General features: G+C 37.1%; 1 protein-coding gene across 2 annotated transcripts in view; it reads left to right on the forward strand.

Annotated features, from left to right (window-relative positions):
• Window positions 1–4631: 4631 nt before the first annotated feature.
• Window positions 4632–20079, forward strand: part of TTC7B (tetratricopeptide repeat domain 7B) — a 129219-nt gene continuing 113771 nt past the window's right edge. Inside the window, exons 1-3 of one of the 2 annotated variants that reach the window (XM_009885595.1) lie at window positions 4632–4785; window positions 5921–6089; window positions 19301–19431. In XM_009885595.1, coding sequence (XP_009883897.1) covers window positions 4636–4785; window positions 5921–6089; window positions 19301–19431 — 450 coding nt within the window. In that variant the 5' untranslated portion in view covers window positions 4632–4635. The remainder of the gene's footprint in view (window positions 4786–5920; window positions 6090–19300; window positions 19432–20079) is intronic. The other variant, XM_009885594.1, reaches the window with a different exon arrangement.

Genomic DNA, 20079 nt, shown 5'->3' on the forward strand with positions numbered 1-20079 from the left:
TTTCCCTTGATCAAGAACTTTGTATTGATCCATAACTATCTCAATTTTCTAAAAGTGGGAAACTGGTTTTCATGGTTTTAAAACTGTTTACTAACAGTTTGCTTTTTTTCTTCTGAAACATCTATTTAGACTGACTCAAAGAACTCTAGACTTCAAGGTATCTGAAAACTTTACACAGTTTAATTCTGTCTTTATAAAGTGTCTCACAGAATATAATCTAGATCACTCATACTGTGCTGGAAGAAAAAGAAAAGCAATTTCTTCTCAAACACTACTTACGTTATTTCGGGATGTCTTAAGGGATAGCTAGAACTGATTAAAAACTCTGCTAGAGCTATGGTTTCATAAATGGTTTCTTTCAGAAACGTCCATTGGAATTTTGTTATAAACACCATTGAGGCTTGATCTTACTGGCACAGAATGGGTGACATACCTTGAGCCAGTGCTTTGTTAATAAAGCACTCTCTCAGTCATAATTTGATTTAAAATTTTGTTGCCAATGTCTGGCCCCCACCGACTGACTTAGCAGATGAGTGACTTGGTAAATGAGAAAATCCTGCTTTGTAGTAACTTCTAGTTACTACTTCTAGTAGTTTGCATTCTGTGACCTGTTGCCTTCCAGTGTTAGTCACCAGCAGCTGAGCGACTGCAGCGCCTCTGTGACGAAAGCCAGCCTGACAGTAACTGTTTCTCTTACGGTGTTTCTCTTATCTCTCATGATATATAGCAATGGTACAGGGAAAGGTTGAGTTGCGCTGTATGCGAGTGACCTAGAAGAACAGCTTTGTTTTGAAGCTTAATCGGATCTGTGTGTAAGTTGCGGCTGTTGTTTTCTCCTCTCCCACCTTTCCTCTGAAGGAAAGTATGTGCAATACATGCTGCTGCACTGTGACTGTCCCTAGCTAGTGGATGGATCATTAGCTTCTCTAACTTGCATCAAGAATGGGAACAAAATATCTGGGTGCTACACACTGCTTTGAATTTTCATCTTAATGTGTCTGCATAGTTTCAGGTTATGTGCCAGCTTTGCGCTTGCTTATGTCCTGTTTTTAGAGACAATATCATATTTTTTCAAGTTGTTGTCGGAGAGAAGAGACTTAGCTTAAGGAGGAAGGGGGAGAATGAGAGAGGAAAGAGAGAGAGAGGTTAAATTAAATTTTCCAGAGGCAGCTTCTTGTTTCTCTCCTCTTATGTTCCCCAGTGTGAGAAATTCTGCTGTGTACAAGAGAGGAATAATCTTACAAACTTTCTGCAGAGTGCTGGATCTGTGTCTACAGATCTGTGTTCTACTGCAGCCCCACAAATGGGTGAGAATTGGAACTTCTAGAGGTGGTATTTCTCTTTCTGTGGTGCAGCTGTCGAGCAACTGGAGTACAGAGGGGAGTATGGCTGCACTCTGCTCTTGCGTGTGCCAGTGCTGTTCTTTGGATACAGGCAAAATAATTATTTTCCCTTCAGTAATAGGAATGGTTTCAGCACTTCGTTTTAAGAATCTGCATGCCTCAGGGAATGCATTTTCACACCTGACAGTGCAAGGTTTATTTTCTTTTTCTTTAGTGTCTAACCTGTTCTTCAAGATATCTGCTAATCTGTTCTAACCATCCAAACTAGTTGTTTCACATGCTTCCCTGACAATTCTGCAGTTTATATAAACAAAACACCTCTGGCAGCTGGTGCACAGTCTAGCTGTGTTTTTTACCTGTCTCTCCATAAAGATAGATCTGCTATATTTAAGTTAATTAAAGAAATGCTTGTTACAGGAGTTCGGGCCAGAAGAATTTTTGAGACCTACTTAAAGGAACACATACGAGAGGGAAGGCACGTGTGGTACTTTTTTCTTTGGCACATTTGAAGTTCTGCTCTTTGAAGTGTTGAAGAATGTCAATGATAGACCTCACTCTTTTCATTGCAAACAGCCTTGATCGTATTTCAGCTCCTGAACCAAAGCCCTGGATTTAGCATGGAATCTAAATGACACTGTTTGACATTCATGTTTCCTCAGCCTTCTTTAGAAATTAAGTTTGCTCAGCAAAGTGTTAAACTGAATAAAGGAAAGATGAATGTTGCTTGTTAAATGAAATACTTTGTTTTTGATGAGCATAGATAAGGGAGCAAGTATCTATTTGCACATCCCTTAAAACTTAGAGTAAACAGTTTGATGTATTTTTTCTTGGTTTTAAGTCACCACTTAGCTTTAAAAATACAATTAGCAAAATTAATCTTCCTTGTTCTTCTCCTAAGTAGGTCATTACTATGCTGACCTCGTGTGTTATTTTCAAGGCCCACTGTTTTTTTTTAATCAGCTTTTTAAAGAGGCTCATAAACAAAAATTGTGTACTTGTAACACTCTCTGGAGTCTTCTGGATATTATTAGTAAAATGCCTGTGGTGAAGGGACCCCTCAGTGACCTGTTCTTTGCAAGGCAAATAATTGCATCCTGTGAACATGTTCTGACACACAGTTTTGTGAGTTTGGAGTGGGCCTCTGATCTCAGAGACCCTTTCACACAGCATGTGTTAAACTGGTTACGCCAAAGGCTAACCTGTCTTGCATCAATGTACAAAACCAGCCGTCCCTTCTCTGCATGCAGTTTATGCTATTTGATTTCTGGAGAGATGGAACAATTGGAGAAAGTGCAGTCCTACAGAGTGCAATGCTAAAGCTGTGTTTGAGCAGGGTAATGTTGCTCATAATATCTGACTTTACTATTTGTTTGCAGTAATATTGTGGCTGTGCTAATGAAATGTGGAATTTGGAAAAAGGCTGTAACAGGGGATTTAGTCCGAAATGTCAGGTTTAGATTTGGTCAGTGTAATGTTGTGTTTAGTTTGTAGCTTGAAACCGAAGCTATGCAAGCTGCTAAGATTTCTGTTTGAAGGAAAAGAAAGAACATGCAGAAAATAAACTGTAACAAAATTGGTACTGAGTATCTTTAACAATAAAAACCCCCTTGTTTTAGCATATTGCTTCTCTTGGGAAATTTGGCTTATTGGAGCAAGTAACAATTTTCTGTACCGTTAGTCCTTTTTGGTATACTGTGTCAGTGGTTGCAGAAAATCTGTTGGTATCGAAGGAAAAATATTCCATTTGATGGAAAAGTCTTGTGGAGTGAAGCGTTATGCCCTGACAGAGGATGGCTGTTAGGCAAAGGGGCCATATGCAAGTCTCTGATACCCAGGTGAATTGTGTCAGAGTACTGAAAGTGCGATGTCATTGCAAGGACACTGTCGTTTTTCAAAGGTCCTGGTGATCGAGGGTGATTCCTGGTGACTGGAAAAGACAAATATGGCCATTGAAAGAAGGTCAAGAAGGAAGATCCAGGGACTGCAGGTTGATCAGCCTAGCCTCAGGCCCTGGGAAGATTAGGAAGCACGTTGTGGAAACTGGTTGGAAGGACAAGGAGGTGATGGGATCAGAACCTTCTCATTCTAGTTCTGTTCAGAACTGTTAAATTTCTAGTGTGCAAGGAGACTAGCTAACCTTCGATGCAGAATACCCTAAGCTTCATCTGAAATATTATAGTGTACAAGCTTTGAGCCTTTATACTTGTCAGAACTTCTCTTCTTTGTTTTTTTTTAAACTATACATCAGGTATTTGAGATGAAAACATTTCAGTCAGATTTTATAAACTGATGAACTCCTTTGTTAAGGGATGTGCAAGTTGTATGATGGACTTACTAATGCATGTCAAACTGTGCCATTCACCATATGAGCATTGAATAGGTAAATACAAACATTTTTTTGGTTGGCAATTAGTGTGTAATAAGATTTCATTGTTATACTGTAGCTGTGTTATTGAGTGTTAGAAATTTTTAACTGGGAATTGTATGCCTTTAATATGTATTTGAAAGATGGTGAGTGTCATTGTTTTTTCAAATGTCTCTTAAAAAAATGGTGCACCAGGGAGATACTTTGTTTTACCCTTCCTTATCTTTCAAGGAACCGACATTTTTGGTGAGCATGTATCAAAGATGTATCCAGAGTGCGTTGTTGTCACAAGGGTAAATTGAGCTGAAGGTGCACAGTTTAGGCAAAACAGAACGCATGTGAAGAGTCATAAAGGTGCTCTTAAGAAAGTGCATGTAGAGTGACACTTCAGGTTATTTGGTGTTGTCTGATCTGGAGATGAGATCAGTATAGCTGAAGTATCAGGAGAAACTTTGGTGGGCAAAGGAGTGCCACAGATGATATGTGTTAGTTGTCTTAATTTTCTGTCTTTCAGACCATGGTTGTCAAATTCATCAACCTCAAATTTGCAGTAACAGTTTAAGGTTGTTTGTTTTTTTTTCTTGTAAAGTGAATATCAGAAGTGTATCTTGTCATGTTCAGAAAGCTACATAAGGCTTTTGAATCAAGTATTGCTTTTTAAGGAGGAAGGGGAGAATACTAACTTCAGGTTAATGTTCTGATTCACTATAGCTTAGAACACAGGAGGCTTGATTCTACAATGAATCAGGCAGGTAAAAGATAAATTAAAAAATAAGTACCACATGACTTGTGTTAAATCTAAATACTTGACACTGTTTGTTTTGGTTAGTTTGTATTTAAAATTCAAGCAATGGCTGCATCCACTGAAATTTAGTGGAATAAAATGATTTCTAATATTTCATGTGTTTGGTTTTATTTACAGATGACATGGCAGAACTTCTTCTTGGGGAGTCCAAACTAGAACAATTTTTGAAGGAAAATGCTCTTAAACAGAGTAGTAGTCCACGGGGTCCGCGGCCAAAGCTGACTGAGGTCAGGAAACATCTCACGGCAGCGCTTGATAGGGGAAACCTAAAGGTACGTTAAGTCAATCAGAGCAAGAATTAAAAAAGCTGAAATTGACTGGACTACTCTGCTGATCATAGAGAAAGATGTGGAAAGTGCTTGTGTGGTGGTTTATTATCATTGCTATTTCCAGAACATCATCAGCACTATGTTATTTCATGGCTCTTTGTTTCTTTGTGTATTTTTATTCGGATAAATGACTCAAATGTTGTTTCATTAGAAGAATAAGAAAATTGTCATGGACTTCTGGGATGCTTAGATGAAGTACTTAGAACCTGTTATGTGGAAATTTTTCTTGGAGTATATAACTATATTGTTCTCTGTAGTGCATTAAAGAGAATTGTTAAAAAATGCAAAATACTTCACAAATTTCTGTAATGGTCTCTTAAGTATTCAGGAAAGGTTCCTTAAATTATGTTTGCAGGTGTGGAAAGTGAGGTTAATACTTGAGAGCATTTTCTGTCATAACCTTTTGATGTTCTTAACCATTCTGGCCCTACTTTTACTGAACTATTGTTGCAGCTACTACATCAGTATATCTGTTCTGTACTTAATGTCCATCTTTTGAGAGATCAAAAGGACCTTGTTTTAGAATCATCTGTAATGTTTTGTTTCCTGTGATATGTGGGAGTATTAATTTCTATTCCACTTCTTTCTTCATCCTTCCATGATTCCTTGTTTCAAGTCATTTCTTCTTCTCTGATACTTTGAAATTGTGTGAATTAAGTATGTAGGCTGTGGAACGCATATCGCTAAGTTTTACTGCTGTGTTATTTTCAACTGAGCTGGTGGTGGTAGAAAAAAAGTCATTGGAGGGGTTGTAATGATAGGCTGCCTTTAAACAGTTTCGTCCTCTGGCAAAGCTGGATTCTGACTGAGAGGTATTTCTGGTGTATGTGTAAGTAAATATGTGAATATATAAAATGACTGGTAATGCTTTTCAGTAGCTTGGTGGAGCAAGGTTTTGTGAATTCACCCTCTACTGCAAGCTTCCCAAATACTACATCAAGACAGAATTTTGTTGGTTTGTTGCTCTGAGGGTTTCTGCAGCTAATATACAGAAAACAGACCAAATAACTATCAGAAAGAATTAGGTGTATTTTCTCAGGGAAAAAAAAAATACCTTTGTTATTTCTTTTCCTTCTAGCCAGAATTCCTACAAGAAGCTAACCTAATTATGGCCAAGTTAAACTATGTGGAAGGTGATTACAAAGAAGCTCTGAACACATATGCCAGAGTTGGAGTAGATGACCTGCAGCTTGCTGCAGTGCCACCGTATAGGCTACGGATGATAGCTGAAGCATATTCTACTAAAGGTAAGATTGCTCTTTCCAGTATAATAACATGGAAATAGTTCTTAAAAAGTTAATTCATAACTTTTCTGAAGTCAAAAGAATTTTTTGGCGTGCATATCAACACAATGGTGGAGTACCTCATTTTTACATAAAATAAGAGGATGGCTTGGCTCCTTTAAATTATTCAGAGTTTGTGCGAGGTTGACAAGACTGTTACCACCTTAATATTTTAACTGTGATGTCACCCAATCACATTTTTCGAAGTGTGTATTTAAAAGGCCTTCCATATGTAAATGTCACAATAACTGTAGCTAGGTACTAAAAGCATTATCATTTTTGCTGAAAGTTAGAGTTACAAAAGTAGTACAGTTTTGCAGTTGCTGTGGACAGAATTGGAGAACCTTGATTCACCATGATGTCTTGTACTGGATATTAAAGTGCTCAACTTAAGCTAAATTGCTTAACTAAATTGCTACTTAATTGAGAAAAATAGTTAAAAAAATTATAAAGTGACTTAAAGCAGTGCATTCATTGCACGGTTTTATTTTTGAATTTTCTTACCTGAATATCTTTCTTTTTAAGAACTCAGAACATGAAGTTAATTTAAAAAAAAATTTTTATTAGTCTAGTAGTAAAAATTGTAATGCTGGCCTTGTGTCTTAAGGTGGCAGTGCCACTTCAGTTTAGAAAATTCATTAATAGACTGTAAGCTGGGTCAGTGTGTTGAGGAAAGTGGCAGTTTGTATGCTATAGGTTATTAGAATTTTCTGTGTCTAAATGTTTGCTTTGCTGTCTTTAAGCCTGGGTTTGGTGTGCATATGTACTTTTTGTTATGGCAAGAGGAGTGTCAAAGTCAGCAAACACAATTTATGAGAGGCTTAAATAGCATTCACTGACAACTGGACAAGGATTGTTTCTAACATTAGTCTTGAAAAAAAAAGTGACTGTTTTCCACCAACACAGTCCTCTAGTAAGCGTTATAATGACAAACATGAACCAATCTCTGTAGAGATGTCAAGGAATAAGAGAACTAACTGGTAGCAGAGACAAAAGGATGCTTCCTAAATCTGGGCAGTATTTAGATTAAAGTGGGAAGGGAGTACATGGGAAGTTTTTATATATGGCGTAAATCTGCCAGATTCTCTCATACAGCATCTGTCGGGGCTTTTTGGCAATGTCTGGTATGGGTAGACTTCCAGTCAGGGTTGTGTTTTTTCAGTTGTGGTGTTTGGTTTTGTTTGGGGTGTTTTTTTGTGGTGGGTTTTTTTTTTTTTTTTAATCTATGAGGATGTCTGTTGAATTTGTCATAATCTTTCCATGAAAATGCAATGTTGGACTTGATCAGCTTTAAGCACCTAAATTTGCTTGTGTCACCAAGGAATCTCAGTAATTTAACTGAATCTTTTCCCAGAGCTCAACTCTTCTGGCTGTTTTGTTTGACCTCATAAGGATATATAACAATTGAAACATTAAGTCGTCATTATTAACTTTACTTTAATGTAAAAATAATGTGTTAGAAAATAGTAAAATATATATTTTATTTTTTTTTTTTACCCTGGAATGTTTTGTAGACTCAGCTTATTAAAAAAAAAAAAAAAAAAAGGAGAAAACCAGCATGTCTTCTGCCTAGACATGGTGGGGGGTTTTTTGCTTCTGATTTCAAATTTTATATTTAAACATTGAAATCTGTCGTATCAAGCCTGATCTAATCTTGGTCAGACTTCATTAGTTTGGTCACTTCTACTGGGTGACTGGCTACCAGCTTACCTGAGCAAACTGAGCAAACTATTGCAGTTTTGTTGTTCTGTTCAGAATGATCTTTTTTTGCTACTATGTTTCCAGTTTGAATGGGAGCTTAATAGAAGTGGTAGCAGGTTGCAAGAATATTGTCTTCTGTGTGTTCCAGAATGAGGGAGAAATCACAGGGCAGTCTTAAATTTAGTATTCAAAGTCTAGATAAGTTTAGAGTAATTGACAGCTAAATAGTGGATGTTTCTACCCATCAGTGTACATTTAATTCTCACTGTCTTCCCCCTTTGCCCTGGAAATTATTCTTTCTCCTTGTAAGAGTGGCTACAAAAGTTTTCAGTCTGAATTCAGACTCTTCAGAGGCGATTGAGGTTGTGATTAAGGCTTGGAGGTATTACCCAACTAAATACAAGTTATGCTTACAGGGATTTTGTGCTTCACTGGGATTTGTATTTCTGCTTGCAAGTTCAAGGATAACCTGATTATATAAAGATAAAACTCTTCTGAGTATTTAGATTTTATTTCTTTGTCAGTTGTGAGCATAGCACCATGTTATTAAGCGAGGAGGGACTGCCTGTGCTGCCTGTTAGCAAGCATCAGCCCAGCTGCACCGTTCAGTGTGGCAGCCTGCACAGAGGCAGTGAAAGATACCCGTTTTAGTTGCCCCATTTCAATCCAGTTTGGGGCAAATCCAGTTCCAGTGGATTTGCAGTCTTGTATGCTATTGTGTGGTGGTCTGATACTGATGTGCTTATCTCTGACAAAGACATAGGGCAGATAACTAATGGTAGTTTTTAATTGCCTTCATTTTTTTTTTTTCATTCTGTAACCTCCGAGGTGATAGATTGAGTGGGATGCTTCAGATGACGTGTTTCTTCTTCTACAGTTGTTACAGGGTATTTAAATGAGCATGTAATGCTGTACCCCTAGATATTTAATAGTTCACAACAAGGCCTTAGAAATGACCTGCTTTTGCATATGTCCCATCTTACTTGTGGAACATAAAGTATGTCTTTCTGGTCTTCATAGTAAAGGAAGATTCAGCATGTGTGTATGGATGCAATGAAGTGCAAAAATAGGTCCAAGGTCAGGTTCAAGCTAAATTTTGCTGAAGTTTTATCTACTGATGGCTAGAAAGAAGGGGAAGAGGAACAGTGGTAGTGACAATTGTGGGGAGAGAAAATGGAATTGGAACACACCAGGGGAAGTGAGATCCCTAAATGCTTGCTCAACTGTGGAGGGGTGTGTGTATATATTTATATATGTGTATATGCACATATATAAATCTATGTCTGTATGTATTTATGTTGTTAGAAAGTAAGATGTGATAAAAATCAAAAGAGGAAAGTTCTTACTACCTCTTCAGACTCTTCAGAGTGAGTGTGTCCAAATGCATTATCCATCGAGGTTGTTTGTAAACCTTGATGCAAAATTACAATAGGCTGCATTACAAAAGTCTTCATTAAAATAATCCAGAACATGAAATTTACTGTCTTTGCATGCCCACCGTCTTCAACTTGGAATAACCGTCATTAAACCAAAGAGCTAAAGCCATCTATTCCCTGCAGTGCAGTCACAAAGAGGGTCCTCAAAATTTTTACTACATAAATGATTAAATGCATATATATCTTTAAAAGAATGCTTTTAAGTCTCTGTGCTGCTTATAGCTTTAGCTGAGGACAGCATATTTAGAAGAATATAAGTGAGGGGCATAATATGGAATGATAGCAAGTCAAGCAAAGGATTCAAAGGCTCTCAAACCCAGCAAGGAAGATTAAATGATTGTTATTCTTTTCTCGGAAATGTCTAGTTATTGAAATGCTGCTTCAGATCTTCCAAAGAAAGCTTCTTGATAGATTTGTCAAAATGCAACATTGTAAAACTTCAACAAAATTCTAAGAAGAATCCTATCAAATTACCTTTGAAATCTTTTCCATTTCCTTTACACGTGGCTCTTTGCCAGCTGGCGATGTGGGGGGAGTCACAGGGCCTCAGTGCCCAAGCAGTGCCGGAAAGTGGTTCTTGTCTGTCGCTCCTCGTAGGGAAAATGTTCGAAGTTGTTACTCTGGTGATAAAGGAAGTGCTGTATTTCATCAGACCAAAAAGTGTATGGGCAGTTGTTTATAACGGTGAGCCAAAAAAAAAAAAAAAAAAGCAAAGCTTTGGAAAGATATTCAAGGAACAGGACAAGTTGTTTGGTTTTGGGGTTTTCTTCTGGCTTCTGGCGGCAAAAAGCACTGCTAGTAGTGATGTTTTATGCCTTGTCTTGACTAGAAGAAGGTGTAAGAGTGGTCTGAGGAAAAGTTGTCTGCTGCTGTGCGCATTAAAAAAGCGGAGAGTATACTAGCCGTGTGAATATGCATGAGACAGAGCCTCAGAAACTTGATTAGCATAGGTCAGGACTCAGCGCTGTTTAGAGATCCCTCATGCAAAAATTGCGAGGAGGTAACTGCCACACAGTACACTAAATGTAGTGTAATTCTGGTGTTTTCCTGCCTTTCTTCACCATTTCCTCAAATTTACAAGTTAAAAGCTGAAGTGTAGTGAAGCATGGTCGTCTTTTATGTGGTTAACTTCATGGACAGGCACACTTTTTTGACCTTACACTGATTTTGTGTGTGTGTGCCAATAGAATACAGTTCTGGATTAGATCTAGTGTTTTCTTTGCTTTAAGAAAAGAGCCAATACTGATGCTGTGCTTCTGAGTAATGACTCTATATGTGTATGTAGAAGGTGCTGTGTAGGATAGAGTATTAATAAAATCATAGCTTTGATATTAAATACAGAATTTTCTTAGATTCAAAGACTTGAAGAAATTGAGTGGGGCAATTTTAAAATGTCATATAAAACATAGAAATGTTGGAGCTTTTCAAATCGAAGTATTTGCAAAAACATGAGAATACTTATTTGGATCTGTTGGTTAGTCTTTCCCCCATCTGCCTGTAGTTATATTTGACACAAAAGTGGAGAAGTATCCGATGAAACAGTTTTCTGTAGCGAAATGTTTATGGTTGGAGGTGCCACTTTATTTCAAAAGGGTGTGATGAGGGAAAGAAAAATGGCTACAGACAGAGGACATTATTGAGGAGATGGTCAGGTTTGCATGACTGTGTTGTGGCAGAGTGTTAGCCTAAAAGTAGGTGTATGAATGTTGCTGAAACCGGCTCCCTGAAGCTGTTGCCTTTCCTTCTTTTGTAGTAGGAGTGGGTCATGCCTCTAAAATGAAGTTTTAAGAAGCAGTACAGAAAAAAGCAGATTTTTTATTTTTTTTCCTTCTGCCGCAGATGTAGCTTGACCATCGGTACTTGTTGCTAGAGCTGTCTTATGCAGCAAGAACAAAGCTAAGAAGTGAGGCTGGGACAGGGAGGAGGAGGGAAGGACAGCCTTGAGCTTGTGGTGGCAAGTCTTGGCTCAAAGTAAAATGTAGAGGGGTTTTGCACACTTCTGACTGCATTACATACTTGATATTTAAGTATCTGCCTAGACTACCTTCTGATAAGGTTCCCTTGTTACGAGAAGTTAATTTTTACTCCATTTGTTTACTTTCTTCACTAGATCAGTTTAATTGGCAGTGCTCTGAAACTGAGGAAATTCTGAAACTGAGAAAAATCTTAACTTACGAAGAATTGAAATAAGACAAGTTACGAATCCATAAAGAAGTAGTTAAAGACTGTATATGTCTGACTTTGTTTTTCCTCTTTCATATTAGGCTTGTGTAGCTAGCTCCAACTTTTCCTACTCCCTTCTCTTGCCAGACCAATGAGAAAAAAAATCTGTATATGCTGTTACCATACAGAAGCATATATTTAGAATCCATTTTAATAATGGCTGAAGCTAATATTCTCCTAGGGATATGGCCTCTGGGAACAGGACAATTAAATTTCTGCAAGTTTTCAGCAGTATATGAATGAGGTAATATACTGGAAAGTGCACATAGGCATTATTCAAATACTATGCATGGCAATACCTCCTACGTTTCTAAGCAATTTGTGTTTGCTTATGGAAGCAGACATGAGATGAATGCACAGTGGTATAATTGAGGTGTTAATTTGGGGAGGAGCAACTTGTCAGTAACTCTGAAATAACTAGTATATATTTAACTAGGAAATAACCTTATTGAAATCTTAGATAACATGATTCTGATACTGCTGCATAAGTCAAAAGACATAATTAAAAGAATTTATAATACTTGGCATTACAAGTTAGGGAATCTTTCTACAAATGCTTATAGGTGAGCATAGCAATTTACAGGTCTGACATTGAAAGTCTGCAACTTTGTAAACTTGATTTTAGTAAAGAAGTTGTGTTTATATTTACTATAGTGTATAGATTAGTAGATGACTCCAGGTATCTGTCAAGATGGCTGTGTTGTATTACAGTAACAAATTCTTGTTAAGTATGTGAGGGATGTCATCTGTAAGTTAGACTGTGACATTACAGGATTGTAGCCTTATTGCTGCAAGCCAGTTTGCGTCTCATATTGCCTGTTCAAATAACTGTGTTTATATTTAGATGATATATGTCGAGTAAGGTGAGACTGGCTTTAATGCTGCTGACCCATATTCAAATTTAATGCTGCATTTACCAAGTTAAATGATTGGCTATTAATTAGTTCTATTTACAGAAACACGGAAATACTCATTAGGTTCAGTAAAGGGTCAGGTGCATGTGAATTGCTACTTTGCAGCTAGCAAAAGATGCTGCACTTAACTTTAATCATATACGATTGTAATGGGATCTTGTGCACTGCTAGCCTGTGTCAGCAGACACCAAGCAGCTCTTCATGGAAGAATGCTAAATGAGAGCTGTTTTGGTAATTCTGCCGGGGATCTCTAGCCTCATTAGGCAATGGGTCAAGAACTCAACTGAAGTTCCCTTCTCCTACCTTGCTGTGCAAATGTTGCAGCCCCTCAGCAAGCAGTTTGCAGACCATGTCTAGGAAGCCTGTGCCATAGGTACTTCAGACTTTGTTAAAGCACGTCTTTTCCCAGTCTATTTTTATGACTTCTGCCTTGCTGGAGCAGGGACTGGTGGGGGAACCCAGGAGTTTGTCCTTTCCTCAGTGCTGCTTTGAGCTCCGGTATTTGAAATCTAAACACTGAATGAAAGTAATATGCTTCTTATTAAAATAGATTTCTTTAGGACTTGAGCGTTTTTGTGGTGTGGTTTTTCTTGTTTTATCTTTCTTCCAAATCTTTAGAATTTCTTCAGAATCCTGCCTTTGGCAGAGTGAGGAGATGGAGAAAACGTTGGACCAAAATTAAAAATTAGTGGTTCTGGCCTTTTTTCTCATGCCGCAGGAAGAACTGGTGTCACAGTAGATCCTGGTGTTTTTTCCTCAGAGGTACTTGTAGGAGCAATCCTGGTGATTTACAAAAAACCAGTATAAATTCCATAGTTAAAGCGTCTCCTTTCTCCTGAGCGAACAGCTTCCTTGATGACCGCTCCATATACTGATGAGCAGCTCTTCTGCTTTGGGAAGGGCTCATCAGAGAGAGATTCACTCACTCTGGGATCTACAACAGTTATCAGCCCTTTTCGCAGCTTTTGGCTCTATGTTGGAACTCATTCAGCCCCTCTAGAAGGTGCTGGTCTGTCAAAGGGCCGTACAGTAAAGCAAGAATTGGCTGGCACATAGTTCTTAAGAAAAAGCACATATGTGAAAATACTGATCTCTTCTGTTTAAAAATATTGTAAAAGTCTGTTTTGTACTCTTAAGAAAATACAAAGATTTTAATGTCATTACATTTAGAGGAAAAATGTGACCATTTCACAACAGTTATCTCAGATAATATTACAAGAAATACCAAAATATCGTTATGGTTTTATTGACTGCTTGGATTAACAAGTAGGTGTCTGCTTCAGAAGAGAGATGAGTGTTCCTGTTATTTTTTTTCTTTTCTCTTTTTAACTGTGAAAAACTTCAAGACGCTTAGAAGCACTACCATAACTGGTGTAAGAAAAGCTGTACTAATGAAATGACATTGCAGGATGAACATATGTGATAGAATGCTGTCTTCAGCTCTGGAAGGTTGTGCTTATGTTGCTCTGGGTGTTGTCTAGAATGGAAATTAATTCTCTGTAAGTAGTCTGTGTTTAAGAGTAGCTAGCCAGAGCAGCTTCCCTTAAATTCAAGTATGCTGAGAGAAGGGGAGTATTGACCTTCTTTCTGATGCCTTTTCTGGAAAGCCAGTTAGGTATGAAACTAGCCATAGAGCAGATCCTGCATCCTGACAGTTGTTGGAGACTTTTTTCCCTGTGTCTTGGCATGGAGGGATGGGCAATAAAAGGTACTTGAAAAATCAGAGAAATTAATTGTGTATGTTTCCTGAGATTATTTAAAGAAATAGGCAATTCCTACTAAGACAGTGTATCTGCAGTAACTGTGAAACTAAGAGGTAGTCTATTATAAATATATTTCCCTATTCTCTATTATTACTCTTCCTTCTTTCCTTTATAATAATTATATTACAAATACCAGTAGGGAATTGAAGAGGAGGAAAATTCATGCTCTGCTTTCTAAAATAACGCTGCAAGCGAGTCACAGTCTTTGATTGGGGACTTCTAGAAATAAGTCCGTCCCTTCAGTGAGATTAGCAGTGTTTGGTCTAAGCTCAGAAATAAACTGTGGGAGTTCCTTGATAGCAGTAACTTGGATTGTTTCCGTTCCTCTTTTAAAATTGCTAATAAATGCTTGACATAGTCTATATAATTGTTTGTTCTAAATATATAAGCTAAATATTAAGTTTATTTAAAAGGAGAGGAAAGATTTTTTTATGTTTACAGCAGCTGGATCACTTAGTAGTGTTGCTTTGCATATCGTATAGGGAGGAGCAAGTGCTGCATGCTCAAACACACTTGAATTTTGTGTGTCCATTTAAGGAAAACAGGAAGCAAAACCAGAAATCTTTATCTATTGATGTGAGTCCCTCTCTTGCAAAAGCATGTTTACTTACTGAAGTATAAAATAGTCTTTCACTGTTTTTTCCTCTGTCCTTTGATTTGTCTACTGAAAACAGTAGATAAACCATAGGATCCATTATTTCTGGTCTCTAAAATCTTTACAGACAAAGTACTGGCTGGCATAGTGGAAAATCCTCAGATACACAATGCAGTAAATGTGATAGGTTTTTCTCAGCCTTGTGTTTTTGGTTTGGTGTTTTGTTTTTGGGTTGGTCGGTTGTTTTTTTTTCATGGTCTCGGTAGTGGTCTGGGTGGTAGGGGTACTTGGTAAAGATCTGAACTGTGCTGTGGATTCCCTTTTGACCTTAGAGTACTTTTTGGTTTACTCTGTATAATGAAATGCACAAGTTCGTTAATCAGACTTCCTAAAGAGCTTACAAGTCTGCTTTTTTTTTTTTTTTTTTTTTTGTGGTTTGTAAAGGAAAAGTAATTACTGTCATTGTCCGTAACATAAAACCAGTTGGTTATCTAAGAATAAGCAAATATATTGCACAGGCACTTAAAAATTATTAGTTTGTAACTTGTTCTTACTAAGGAGTCCTCTTTTTTGGGTAGTGGTCAGTGTATGCATATGTGGTGGTAGGGCTGGTGTACTCTTGTATTTGTAAAAAATGAAATAGTTTACTTGGCATAACCTTGGCCACTGGTTTGAGACCATAGACACACGAATGCCACTCGGAATAAGTGACAAAACTATCTACTGTTTGGTTTCCGAATGTTTTACAAAATACAGATAATTTGTAAAGTTTTTTAAGATTTAAAGAAAACCTTCGCAAGTTTTCATGTAAATTAAATATCAGGAATGCTCCTTCCTTGTCCAAATACTGGGTTGTTGGTTTTTTTTCTTTTTCTGTTCTATTCTTTTGACAGGCAATTTTAGTTACTTTGCAAAACATGTAAGCTTAATGAGTAAGGACTCGTATTCATTTCACTGCTTCTCACTTTCTTTTCCCTCAGGAGTCATCTTGCTTGATATCAGGACTAGATATGTATGAGATAAGTGTCTTCCCAAAATAAAACTGACCCAGTTTGTTGGAAGCTTTTACTTGAAGATGATGTTGACTGGAAGGGCTTAAACTTAAAAGCCATGAATATCAAAGTCAACTTGTGATAGCAATTGATGTGATATTTTTGAATGCAGAATGAAACAAAATAGCCAATAAAAGTTAAGTAAATCAATAGCTACGACCTTTACAACAAACACAGTAATATTTTATAGCAGTAGCGTGTACCTCTTTTCCGAATATCTCAAAGACATTTATAAACAGTTAAAGAAATTCCTGCCCTCTTGAGGGAGAATAGCAGAGATTCCTGCCTGGCAGATGTGGGAACAAGCACAAAGGGGAGAACAGACTTGTCCGAATACGTGGAAAAGTCTTCAGCACATAATTTAGGACAATATGTATTTCTTTGAAATTCACGTGGTTCTCAGTTCTGTATGTTACCCCTTGGGGGTTTTTTTGAGGACCTAATATAATAATCCCTATTTTAATTAACTTTATATCATCTCTTAGTATTCTTACAAAGAACTGGTTGGTTATTATTGCTATGTTGCTATTTATATCTATTTTAAATTAAATAATACTTTTAAGTAATAGATTATTTCTTAAATTTCATTTATACTTAAGAAAAAACCTAAATGAGTAGTCTGGAGTAGCTCTAATTTTAACCTGTTACAGAAATCATAATTTATTCAGGGTTTCTCTTCTAGTTTATATGTTTGAATTATACTTTTTCCTTGTGTCATCAAAACAAATAAAGTGTCCAAACCATCCTGTTAAGTGCTCATTTCAGGATAGTTCTCCAAATGAACTTCCTGCTCCAGAGCATTGCATGCCTAAAATATACAGTTTCCTGGGTTGTAATAAACGTAACAGGAAAAACACAGTGAATACTAGTTGTATAATAAAGTTACTCTAAGAAATAGTATTATATACTTCATCAAAGGACACTTGGAATTTTGAACTTCTGCATTACTTAAAGTTCCTGGCAGAGCACTGAGGTACTTTCATATCTTAAAGAAAATTCTCAGCTAAAATGAGAGGATGTTGTTGTAGTGAGTTTTTCAGATTACAAAGATTATACTTGTGGCCATAAAGTATAAAAATAGAAATAATAAATCCAAGTCAAATCTACAAATAACCAGTTGAGTAATATGCTTCATGTAGTGGAGGATTACTGTGGGGCACTGGCTGTGCTTGTCATGGGAGAGAAGGGGTGGGGAGGAGTGATCCGCTTACCAACTATCTGGTGCTTTCAGTCATTTGACATTTTTATTGTCGCTCATTTATTGTATTTTATGGTCACCTTTAAGTCTGAGTTTTGAAGGTGTTTGTGTAGGACACTGCAAACGTTCTATCCAGCCATCAGCCTTACGTTTGGATCTTCTTATGAGAGCGTCCGTTTGAGCCTACTGCAGTAGCAGGATAACTGACCTTTTTCTGTAGTTTAATGTTGCTGCTTTTGGGTGTATGACTTACAGTTACCAAAAAATCTTCTTGGCTATTTGCTATTTGATTGAAAAATCGAAAGAAAGCATATTAGCGTAGGCTACTCTGGACTATTTTCAAATATAGTTAATTTTTAGACATACATTAGGTGAAAACCGTAACTTGTCAGAAAAGTCCAGTGTCTGTTGTACTCAGGTTTGGCAGGTTTTTAAGAGATAGACTGCTTGTCTGTTTGCTGCGCTTTAAGAATGTGTAGGTTCTTGAAAAGTATATTGAATTTTACTTTGTTTTTAGCAGAGCAGTTAGTACTGGAGACAGCATTTATCTTAACTGGGTGTATAGCTAGCTAACAGAGCTGTAGGATGTATCTTCTTTGTGCTGGTAAAAGGGTGGATTGGAAGGTAAAGGTCGCCAACAAACTGATACAGACATAAGGCATCCTCTCAAACCAGAAATATAGCTTGATGTTTTTTTAGACAGATGAGTTATACTTCTACAGGGAGGTACTGAAACTTAATAGATGTTTTAAAAGAATCTGGAGGTCACAAATATTGCATAGTTTTGCGTTTATCAATAAATATACTTTAGATTCCATGGCTGTGTCTTCCCAATTTGTTTTAGTAAGAAAACTGTTGTAATTACAATGAAACATACTGTCCTCACCTTACAGTACTGGTTGGCAGAAATCCTTTGATAAACTGTTCTCCAAGCAGGGGTTTCATACTACCTGGCATTCAACAGACATCTGCCCAATATAGAACAATGTGTTTTGTTGTTTTTGGTTTTAGTTTCTCTGGCAATGGGTTCTCAAAGCCATGGGTGATGAATTGAGAATGTGTTCATTTAAATTTGCTTTGGTTTGTTTTTTTGTTTCAAAAAGAAAAAAAGAAAAAAGTATCCTGTGTCAAAACCAGGAAGTCTTTCATCTTCTGTGCTCAGTGCCATTGAGGCTCAAGTGGAGCCGTGTATCCAGTTTCGGCAGAGTGAGTCAAGATAGAGGTAACCAGTTGGAGAGTGTCCAGAGAAGATAAAAATTATTAGCTGTCAAAGCAGCATGAAAAGAGAAATGAGTGAGAATTGACATTCTTGTTGGCAGCATGTTTCTCTCTCTCTCTCTCTCTCTCTCTCGATAAACATTGAAAAAAATGTTTGTAAAGAAAGGCATAATCTCCCCGTGAAGAAGACTAGGAGTAATTAATCTAGGGAGGGAGATCTAGACATAGGAAAAAATACTAATTGTGAGAATAGTTGAGCTCTCTAATAACTTGCGTAGGAAGGCAAGGGCATCCCTATGGTCAGAGACTTTTAAGAACAGGTTAGACAAATGTCTGGGATTGGTTGATTCCTTGTCAGATAAATAGCTTAGTATTCTTGAGGTCCTTTCCAGCTATTTTCTCTACTTACCTTGGAAATGACTGTAATAGAAGTGGCTTGTGTAGGAGATAGCATTGATTAGTAAGAGTTCTTGGGTTTTTATTTTAGACAAGCAAGGACTTTTTTTTCCTTCAAAGCACCAGATAGTATATTTGTTAGATAAGTCCTGAGAAGAAAAGACTTCTGTACCTTTATGAGAGTGAGCTACCTCTTACTACATTTAAATACAAAAATTGCACTTATTTTTTTGCAAATGTATTTGTTTGTATATGTGCTTCTGCCTTGCACAGTTTCTAAGTTTAGTACTGCCTTGAGTGTCTTTCCTCACCCTGCCTTGGTTTCTATGATCACTCTGGAAAAGTGAAGTATTGAGTAATTTAAAACCAGTATAGAAAGACATTAGGTGCTTTTGTGGTAGACTGTCATAATGTCTTTTAAATCAAAATTACTTTTAAAAAAATTGCTGCTTCTGGTTTTAGAATTATTAAGGAGTAGTCACTGTTATTGATACAGACAGCAACAAGTATATAAATAAGAGGACCATACCTTCATAAGTTTTTGGTAGGTTTTTTTCTCCCCTTTGTTTCTTCTGACCAAAGGGGCTTAGCCTAGAAGCCTAGACTGGTTTTTAGGGATAGTATTATACAACATTAGTTGTTAATGCTTCATTTAATTTTTTTTTTTTTTTGTCCCCAGGTCTCTGTCTTGAGAAGTTGCCAATCTCTTCTTCGGCTAGCAACCTTCATGTGGACCGTGAACAAGAAATTGTTACATGCTACGAGAAGGCTGGGGATATTGCTCTTCTGTACCTTCAGGAGATAGAAAGGGTAAGCTGAGATGATTTGCTTAATTGAAGAATTGTGTGGCTCATCTTTCTTTGATGTGGTGTTACCAACAGTTTGGAAACTCAACTAAAAGATGTCCGATGGTTGTTTTCTTAGGACTTCAGTGCACACTTACAATTGGACAATAAATTAGTGTGGCTTAACGGATACTTGGTAGCTGTCCTTCTGACTGTTCTCTCATTCTGACCTCTTAGAAAAGAGTGCTAGTAGTCTAAAAGGGACACAGCTCCTCTGAACTACAGTGTATGTTCAAGATGCTGATCTCTGGCCTCTTGTTATGCTATGATAGTTCATTTATGAACATGGGATTATGGTGTCTTTCAAACACACGTATCGGAATATGTACATTGTGTGTATATACTTACTAACTTTTCAGATGATTCTTAAAAATAATTCAATACAAAATGAAGCTATGAAGATTGAAAGCTGATCTTGTTGATTCTTATTTGGAGCCAATAACTTAACTGCTCTTAAATCCTCTTCGTAAAACTACTTGAAGATAAAATTCTGAAATAACATAGTACTTGTCATCAGGATACTTGACATATCAGTGGGGTGTTCAGAATAGTAACTGAAAGTGTGATTGCTTCAACTAATAGGCACGATCGTGGGACAATGAAAAAATCATCA

Source organism: Charadrius vociferus, unplaced genomic scaffold, assembly GCF_000708025.1.
Source record: "Charadrius vociferus isolate BGI_N301 unplaced genomic scaffold, ASM70802v2 scaffold355, whole genome shotgun sequence".
Classification (NCBI taxonomy): Eukaryota; Metazoa; Chordata; class Aves; order Charadriiformes; family Charadriidae; genus Charadrius; species Charadrius vociferus.